The sequence below is a fragment of the Poecilia latipinna genome, unplaced genomic scaffold, assembly GCF_001443285.1.
Source record: "Poecilia latipinna isolate Pla-1442-1.1 unplaced genomic scaffold, P_latipinna-1.0 Scaffold2514, whole genome shotgun sequence".
Taxonomy (NCBI): domain Eukaryota; kingdom Metazoa; phylum Chordata; class Actinopteri; order Cyprinodontiformes; family Poeciliidae; genus Poecilia; species Poecilia latipinna.
The window spans coordinates 3,425-12,408 of NW_015115130.1; the positions used below are offsets into that span (position 1 = coordinate 3,425).

General features: G+C 40.7%; 1 protein-coding gene across 2 annotated transcripts in view; it reads left to right on the plus strand.

Annotated features, from left to right (window-relative positions):
• The first annotated feature begins 300 nt into the window (after positions 1–300).
• The window catches only part of LOC106938117 (AFG3-like protein 1), a 14,223-nt gene continuing 5,539 nt past the window's right edge, over positions 301–8,984 (plus strand). The window contains exons 1-14 of one of the 2 annotated variants that reach the window (XM_015019966.1): positions 301–553; positions 2,068–2,161; positions 3,264–3,361; positions 3,732–3,953; positions 4,116–4,240; positions 5,033–5,300; positions 5,392–5,529; positions 5,610–5,763; positions 5,840–5,947; positions 6,168–6,293; positions 6,516–6,626; positions 6,792–6,907; positions 8,116–8,316; positions 8,436–8,644. In XM_015019966.1, the coding sequence (XP_014875452.1) occupies positions 452–553; positions 2,068–2,161; positions 3,264–3,361; positions 3,732–3,953; positions 4,116–4,240; positions 5,033–5,300; positions 5,392–5,529; positions 5,610–5,763; positions 5,840–5,947; positions 6,168–6,293; positions 6,516–6,626; positions 6,792–6,907; positions 8,116–8,316; positions 8,436–8,644 (2,072 nt within the window). In that variant the 5' untranslated portion in view covers positions 301–451. The remainder of the gene's footprint in view (positions 554–2,067; positions 2,162–3,263; positions 3,362–3,731; positions 3,954–4,115; positions 4,241–5,032; positions 5,301–5,391; positions 5,530–5,609; positions 5,764–5,839; positions 5,948–6,167; positions 6,294–6,515; positions 6,627–6,791; positions 6,908–8,115; positions 8,317–8,435; positions 8,645–8,984) is intronic. The other variant, XM_015019965.1, reaches the window with a different exon arrangement.

Consider the following 8,984-nt stretch of genomic DNA (forward strand, 5'->3'; position numbering starts at 1 on the left):
ATGGCCGCCGTATTTCCTGCGCCGGAGTAGTCCATGAGGCGTCTATGCTTATATTATGTCTATGTTGATGTCTATGATCGGGCAAGTGTGAGGACCCATGGCTGCCTTTTACTTCTGCCCGAATGTAATAAAGCGATAATAAATTCATAAAACCAGCTTAAAATATATTAATCTGTAGACACTATGAATTTTTTAGGGAAAATTATTCAGTTAATATATAATTTAGATGCAAATATGTATATTATTTAATACTCTGTTACCGATTGCAAAGAGTTTTTCACAGGCATTGAAAGAGAAAGTCTATTGGGCTTCGATCATCCTTCCGTTGACATTTCTTACCAAACCTCACTTGTAAGCACAACATGTTGGCGCTAGAGTGTTGGAGGTAACGTAGCAAAACAGAATACTGTAATTTCTGAAAGCTAGAAACTTTTCTGGGGCCACAGAGAGGATGTCTCAGATGCTGAGACTTCTCTCGGCGGCTGTTTTGCCTCTCTGCCGGGCCGGAGGAGCCCGAGGTCGCACACTGGGTTCAGGAAGCCTCGCGGTTCGGGTAGGTAACTGTTGACTGTTTCCCATCACTGCTGTAAACACCACTGCGATCCCTTCAGGGACACTTCAGGAGTTAACATAATGTTCCGTAACAACAACATTCCTAAATTGAATATGAGGCTAGATTTAGCAGGTTATCTAAAAGCATTTGTATCTCCGCTGTATTTTTTTAAGCTCAAGTTTCACTTCGCGTGTTTAATCAACAGTTAAGATTTAGATTTCATATCTACTCGATTATTATATCAGAAACTGATGCTTTGTTCTGGATTTTGCTCTTTCAGGTTTTGATCAAAGGTTTTAAAACGAGGCTGAAGTCGGCATCCGATTAGCAGCTTCATATACGGCACTAGACTAAAGGGCTACTCCGCTGCATTTATAAAACCGAGACAACCTTTAAGCAGTTAGAGTTTTAAATCTAACATACAGAGAATGCTCAAACGTGAAGTGGGTTGTGTTACAATACTTAGAGATTACATTAAACACGTTTTTTTTTTTATTTGAGAAACGTCAGTTGTATTGTAAAAACACATTCTATAACCGTTTAGCTCTCAGACCACCTATTTTAAGCGGGGTTCCGCTTAAAATATCAACTAAATGTAGTTTTTGAGGACGTCAAGTTAGCTGTGATTAGGATCGAATCATGGTGGAAACATTACATCAGCCACTCAGAGATGCAGTCTCATGCTGTGAAACAGCTGAATAATAAGTTCAGCATGAACTGAACTTATAATTGAAGTTCATTTCAATAATAGACTGAACTTGAAAACATTGTTTAATTACTAGAATCAAATTATAATATATCTAACTTTGAAACTGTTTATCCGTGTTCTGTATACAAACTTAAAGGTTGTAACCTCAGTGCTCTTTTATAAAGAGCATTGAGGTCACATTTGTTTGACAGTTTTATTGGTCGCTATATAAATAAAATAAAGTAGTTGATTTAAACAGCTTTATCGATAGATCCTGTCTCATGGAGAAGCTGTGTCACAGAAGGGTTAAAAGGTTAGTCTTCATAAAAAAACAACAGAAAAAAAAGAAAACAAGGATAGTTGAGATAGTTTCTGTCCTGTTAACAGTTAAAATAGGTTAACGCCAGAAAGGTGAATTAATCACTATATAGAGCAAAGCTCACTGAATATACTTAACATCCATTTTGCTTCTCTGCTGATCAGTGGCATTAAGGGTTATTAGAGTCCATCAAAGAATTGTTCTGGGAGAACAACGAACAATATTTTGGACTTAGCTTAGCCTCTGCAGAGTCTGGAACTTATTCTAACTTTTTTTTTGGATGAAAACATTTAAGCAATTCTAAATTAGAATAAAGGTTGCTGAAGGTTATTAAAACAATGGCACAGCAAGATTAGTGCTGTAATCAAGGCAAAATCCCAACCAAAACAAATATATCCTTTCCTCAAACTGTGTAAACTCTTGAGGTGCTTCTATCAGAGTCTATGTGGTTCCTTATGGTAGAGTCTTGTATCTGCTGTGTTCTGATGTTGTCTTTTTTTTTTGCAGGACTGTAGTTTTTTTAGTCAAAGTCAAGCTAATTTCTTGTCTCGTCAAAGAGCCTGGATAGCTAAGCGATGCGTCTATTCCACCGAGCCAAAAGGTGAGAGCTGCTAGATATGATCATCTGCTCGATTTTTATTTGAAACTTTTTGTAAAACTTTTTATTACTTTTATATGCAAAACAATTTCTACTATGAAAACTACTGAATTTAATAGCTTGCATAAATCCGACTTTTGAGTCTACTCATTTTTCTGAGTGTCGAGTTTGGACCTTTGAGAGACCAGTTCTCACAACAGGCTCACTGTCATTAGCCTGCTTTGTCCATTCCACAACCAAAGTAAGACAATTTTATTTTCAGGCCACCATTCTATAGAGCTCCTGGATACATCCAAATGCAAATTTCAGTCAAACTTGATGAAATTAGCAAGTTTAGACTCTTTTAGATTAGAATCTAAAAGATTAGGTGATGTCAAAAGGGTGTGGGATGGCTATAGGGTAACAGGTTTTTATGTTTTAATTGTCTCTTATTGATATTTATTAAAACACTTTTCTGTAAATAGCATAGATTGCATAGTTTTATGTTTTTTTATGTAAAGTTGTGTGAATGAGGGCCTGCAGATGGAAATTAGCTTGAGAGCTAAAGCCTGTTACATAGCATCTTTTCATATTTTTTTTACTAATACTCCTATATGTGGTCCTTGTCAAAAAATCACTGAAACAAACCGGGAGCAGATTGCTCATCGTGTTATGTAAAATTTACTTTTTTGAGCTTTTTGTTATGTTATTCCCTCATCAAAAAAATACCTGGAATGTCGCCTCGCTTCTTTCATGCATGTTTGATCCTTTTGGTGATTCTTTAATCTCCCATGGCAACCATTTTGCTCCTTCAGACTAGCCAGCAGCAACTGGCAGACATCTGATAGAACTGCTCATCTGCTGAGCTCATTATAGGAGCTACTTCTCAGAGCAACACTAGAAAAGATTTTGTTAAAGGGTTAATAGAGGAGCCATGATGACTTCCTGAAGGCAGAATTACAGAGTAGAAGTTTCTTAAAGATATATATATATATAGCTATATTATAACACAAAGTAGAGTTTGCAGTAAAATATTTGTAGGCTCTTATATTTTAGTATTGCCAATCATCATCATGGAAAGAAGTGCCTCTTAGTGGTGCAATAAGTCTTCTTGTCGGCATTTCAGATGGAAAAGGAGGAGCACCAGCAGGAGGCGGAGGAGGACGACCAGGAGGAGGGAAGAGAGGAGGTGGAGGGAAAGACTGGTGGAGTCGGATGCAGAAGGTTTGTCAGGAAAAATGAAGCCATGAAGATCCAACAGTAAATGATAATATTTGTAAACTTTGCAGATTGATCCTTTTGATAAAATGTAGAAAATTATAAAAATAAGCAAACTGCTGAGTGGTGGTGCAGATGATTGCAGAGTTTCTCCCTGTTGGTTAAGAGTAGCTTGAGGGTCATTTTATACAGATGAAGTAGCACCTGCACAAGTCTTCCCTTCTGCATCTTAAAAAATAGAAGTTTTGCTTTGGAATCTAGTGGGAAAACTGTAAGATGTCAATCAATGTGTGTCTTGTGGGTTATTTTATTTTTGCCCAGTGCCAGTAATAACCTCACATTATCTTTATTTGGTGCTGGATGTGTCTGTTTTCAGGGCGACTTCCCCTGGGATGAGAAGGATTTCCGCTACATGATGCTCACTGTTGCTGGAGTCAGCTCAGCGCTGCTCTACTTCTACTTCCGAGACACGGGCCGAGAGATCAGCTGGAAGGACTTTGTGCACCGCTACCTGGGCAGAGGCCTGGTGGAGCGGTTGGAGGTGGTTAACAAACAGTTCGTCAGAGTCATCCTGGTACCAGGAGCGGATGCTGAGGGGGTGAGGGGATGTTAAGGTCTATCAATGGTTGTTGCAATACAGCAAAACAAATACATCAAAGTAGTTATCATCAATCCCTTTGATTTAGCATTGAACAGTCATTCTCTAGTTAACCTGCTTCTGTTTCAGACCGTTACATTCAGTCCTTTATGTGTTCCTCAGAGTTACGTGTGGTTCAACATCGGCAGCGTTGATACATTTGAGAGGAATCTTGAGGCTGCACACATGGAATTGGGCCTGGAGCCATCACACCGGGCCGCTGTCATCTACAGCTCTGAGAGTGACGGGTGAGTTTAACCCTTTAACACCCAAAGAACAGAGTTTGATCCTCACTATGGGGGAAAAATGAGAATCACAATTTATTTGGTCAATATTAAAAAAAATGATGACTCATTAAGTTTGAAGCACACTGGGCTGCAGAGGTAACGGTTCACATCAGCATGTCCACCTGGAAATATTTATAAAAACTGTCTTTTATTTCAGTTATTCCTTCCATGAGTTGACCTGAATTTCAAGTCAAAATAAATATAAGTTGTAAAATACGCTTTGTCAGACAAGATGGTTGTTCTTGGTGGGTTAACATCACAGGAAGTACAAAAAAAAAAAAATCCAGATTTTCCAAAATTTAAATCTTCAGTTTGATAAATTGTAAATTTATCAAATACATATCAAATCGATACATAAATTGTATCAATTTATCGCCCAGCCCTACTCTGTACATCAGCACTGGTGGTCATTGTAAAGGTTGGAACAACTTATTGTGAAAGTAAATTCAAGATTTGTCTGATTCCATCCACATGCAAAAATATAGAAAAAGCTTGTTCATCCTGGGCTTTTTGTGTAAGACGAATTCATAAGCTGGTTGCTAAGCCACATGATTAAATTCGGCTTTCCAACAAAGTTGCTTTATATTCTGCGTATTGGTGAATCAGCTGAGTAATAAACAGGTCTGTTGACGTTTCTGCACCATCTCTGAATGTTTTAGTCACTTGAACGATATTATTATTCTTAGATTTCATATTGCTGCATAGAAATGTTACAGTATATTTCAGTAGATTTTTTTTCTTGCATCCTTACAGCTCCTTCTTGATGAGCATGATTCCTACTCTGTTGCTGATTGGCTTTCTGCTGTTCACACTGCGGCGTGGACCAATAGGAGGAGGCGTTGGTGGAGGAAGGAGCCCATTCAGCATGAGTGAGTCGACAGCCAAGATGATGAAGGACAACATAGATGTCAAGTTCAAGGATGTGGCTGGCTGTGAGGAAGCAAAACTGGAGATTCTGGAGTTTGTGAACTTCCTGAAAAACCCACAGCAGTACCAGGACCTGGGAGCCAAGATCCCCAAGGTGAGAGCAGCCAGGCCTGTCAGAAGGCAGAAGGGAAGTCCTCCGTCCTCGTTCTTCAGGTGACAGTCGGTTGATGAGTGTGTTTTCGCAGGGTGCCATTCTGTCTGGACCTCCTGGCACAGGAAAGACTCTGCTGGCCAAAGCCACAGCAGGAGAGGCCAATGTCCCCTTCATCACAGTCAATGGCTCTGAGTTCCTGGAGATGTTTGTCGGGGTCGGTCCAGCCAGGGTGAGTGGAATAGGCCCCGCCGCTGTCCAGTGCAGTGCTTCTCAGGAAATGAGAGTTGAACTAACACGGCTTCTGTGAAGGTGAGGGACATGTTTTCCATGGCGAGGAAAAATGCGCCATGCATCCTCTTCATTGATGAGATTGATGCTGTGGGGAGGAAGAGAGGAGGAGGAAACTTTGGGGGTCAGAGTGAACAGGAGAACACATTAAACCAGCTGCTGGTGGAGATGGACGGTACAGCCACATTCTGCTTTAGAGCCTGCTGCATTTTTTTCTCTCTTTTTTTAAATTTTGTTATTCTGTTTCTCAGGTTTTAACACAGCTACTAATGTAGTGGTCCTCGCTGGAACCAATAGGTCGGACATCCTGGACCCCGCTCTGATGAGACCAGGACGCTTTGACAGACAGATTTACATTGGTACACTCAGTCTTTATGTTTACTGCAGCTCACAGTTTGTGTGGGAATCTGGTTAAACATCAGGATTTTATGGAAAGCTGACCTGTAAAACCAGATTACTGAAAATATTCAAGGTGGACATCAGCTTGTCTGCCTCAGAGGACATGTGTTGGAAAACCAGAGTGCTCATGTACAAATACTTGACGCACATCACTGATGTATTTTTCCCTCCTCCTCTCAGGTCCTCCAGACATCAAAGGCAGGGCTTCCATCTTCAAAGTTCACCTGCGACCAATCAAACTGGATCCCAGTCTGGATAAGGACGCTCTAGCAAGGAAAATGGCAGCTGCCACACCAGGATTCACTGGTGTGTAACATCTACTTGATTTATGTGAAGCTACGATTTTGTTGTCCTTAAGCTTTTTCACGACAGATAAAATTGAAGTACTTTGCGATAACTGTGAAGTAAATCTCTAAATGTTAAAGACAATTATATAGAAATTGCATTCGTCAACATTATCGACAAATAAACTGATATATTCAATCCAGACTATGATACTGGTTTGTATTTTTTTTGTCAATGAATCAGGTGCTGACATTGCTAATGTGTGCAACGAAGCAGCTTTGATAGCTGCCAGGCACCTGAGCCCCGCCGTCAACCCAAAACACTTTGAGCAGGCGATCGACCGTGTCATCGGAGGTTAGTCACCAACTTTAGCTGCGTTGCTGGCTTTTTTTTCACATTGCCAATGAAAATCCTGTGTCTTATGACATAAAATAAAAACGGCTAACAGATGGACTGAAAAGAACATTTACTATACAGTATATTTTATATTCATGTTTCACATTATCTGCCTGTGTTCAGGCCTGGAGAAGAAGACTCAGGTCCTGCAGCCGATGGAGAAGAAGACGGTGGCATACCATGAAGCCGGCCACGCCATCGTGGGTTGGTTTCTACAGCACGCTGACCCGCTGCTCAAAGTATGGAGTCTGAACATGGCACCATCACATCATGGCAACAAAATCAACTTCACATTACATGCCAATATTAAATGTAGGCTGAGGAGTTTGTCATGAATTTCTATTCAGAGTAAGCACAGACTGTTATAGAAACCAAACTGACTTCAATAATTAACCATAAAGAAAATAAAACCAGCAGAATCATCATCCAGCAATGCAAGAGTGATGCTGTTCATCTAGTCATTAGAAAATCTGTTTCTCTGTGTAGCAATATTGGAAAGCACTTCAAATGGACGCTATGGGTAGAAAAATATTGGATAAATCCTGTCTATTTACCATTCAGTCTACTTCTATAAAGTTACTAACAGTAAATCTGATGGACCACTTGCAGCATTTAAGACGGTATTCTTTGGTGTTTCAACACACATGTACACAGAACACTAGGTCTTAGAAAGAATAGGATTTTTGTTTTAAGAGAAGAACTCTTAAAACTGTCGGCTTCCAAATAAACTGACAGCAATAAACATAAACCACCCCAAAACTTAATTTCATTCTAAAAATAGGAGCTGGTATTGGTCCTTGTTATGCTCTTTAAAGACATTGACCAAGTTTCTCCTTTGTAAGTCCACTAGAAAGTGGTGTACCGCTGGAAATGGCTGCACCTGATCATCAGCTAACAGGTTTTAGTAATTATATAAAGTTTTCTATTTAGAAATATGAAAGCATGCCATGACCTCCTGGACAGCAACAGTTGGACACACATGTATTCAGGAACAGAACCAGTGGAGGAGGAAGTTGTGGGTTCTCTCCATGAAGTAGAGCTGGAGGTTTTAGCGTGCTTTCACCGAAGGGGTAAAGATATCTGGGGTGAGAGGGTGTTTAGTTTTTCTCTGGTGGAGCAGATATAAAATAGTAGCAGAGTTTGTTCTGGTTTGTTCCTGTAATATGGAAGAATGTCTTTCACAAGGAAAGCCTCAAATTCACATTAAAAGCTTTTACTTTGCACAGGGGATTGTCATGAATCCCTGGTGTAGTTTTGCAAACATTGGTGTAGAACACATATTTTGTGTTGTAGGTCTGTCTATGGCTAGATTATTTTCACAATATTCCAATTCCAAGACAAAACAATTAATAGTGCCTCATGTAACTGGACAGTTGCTGCTACTGCAATGTAAATACATTGCAGTAGCAGCAACTGTCCAGTTACATGAGCCTTGCCTTTTTTTCAGGTGTCCATCATTCCACGGGGGAAGGGTTTGGGTTATGCTCAGTACCTGCCTAGAGAGCAGTACCTCTACACCAAAGAGCAGCTGTTTGACAGGATGTGCATGATGCTGGGAGGGCGTGTGGCCGAGCAGGTCTTCTTTAGCCGGATAACCACCGGAGCTCAGGATGATTTGAAGAAGGTCACACAGTCGGCCTATGCGCAGGTACACACACGCATACACACACCTACACACACACACACACGCACACTTGCTGGGTCCAAGTAATATGGAAGAAGGGGACTCTTTGTTGAGTTGTGACACTTCTCTCTGCTGATGTTCAGGTGGTGCAGTTTGGGATGAGTGACAAGGTGGGGCAGGTGTCGTTTGACCTGCCCCGGCAGGGTGAGATGGTCCTGGAGAAGCCTTACAGCGAGGCGACAGCTGAGCTCATTGATGAGGAGGTTAGAGGACTGGTGGATCGAGCGTATGAGCGCACCCTGCAGCTGATCACCAACAAGAGGGACCAAGTGGATAAGGTGAGACCTTTTATGTGAGATGTTTATCAGGTGGCACAGGGAACAGGAGGGAGTTCAGGGTTGTTCCCTATGTTTAAAGAGGTAGTATTATGTATTTTTAGGCACATAGTGTCATATTATATCTGTCAGGTTACTGTGTTAACTTCAGTTAACTGTATATATCAAACTGAAACTGCAATTTCATTGTCTTTCTGACAATGACAATAAATTCTTCTGATTCTGAAACATAACTTGGAACAGTGGTTCCCAAACTTTTTCTCCTGGGCCCCCCAGTGGTTTCCAAACTTTTTCTGCCCCCCCCCCCCCCCCGGTATCACCAAACTATATTTGGAGAGAGGAAACACTATTTTATAT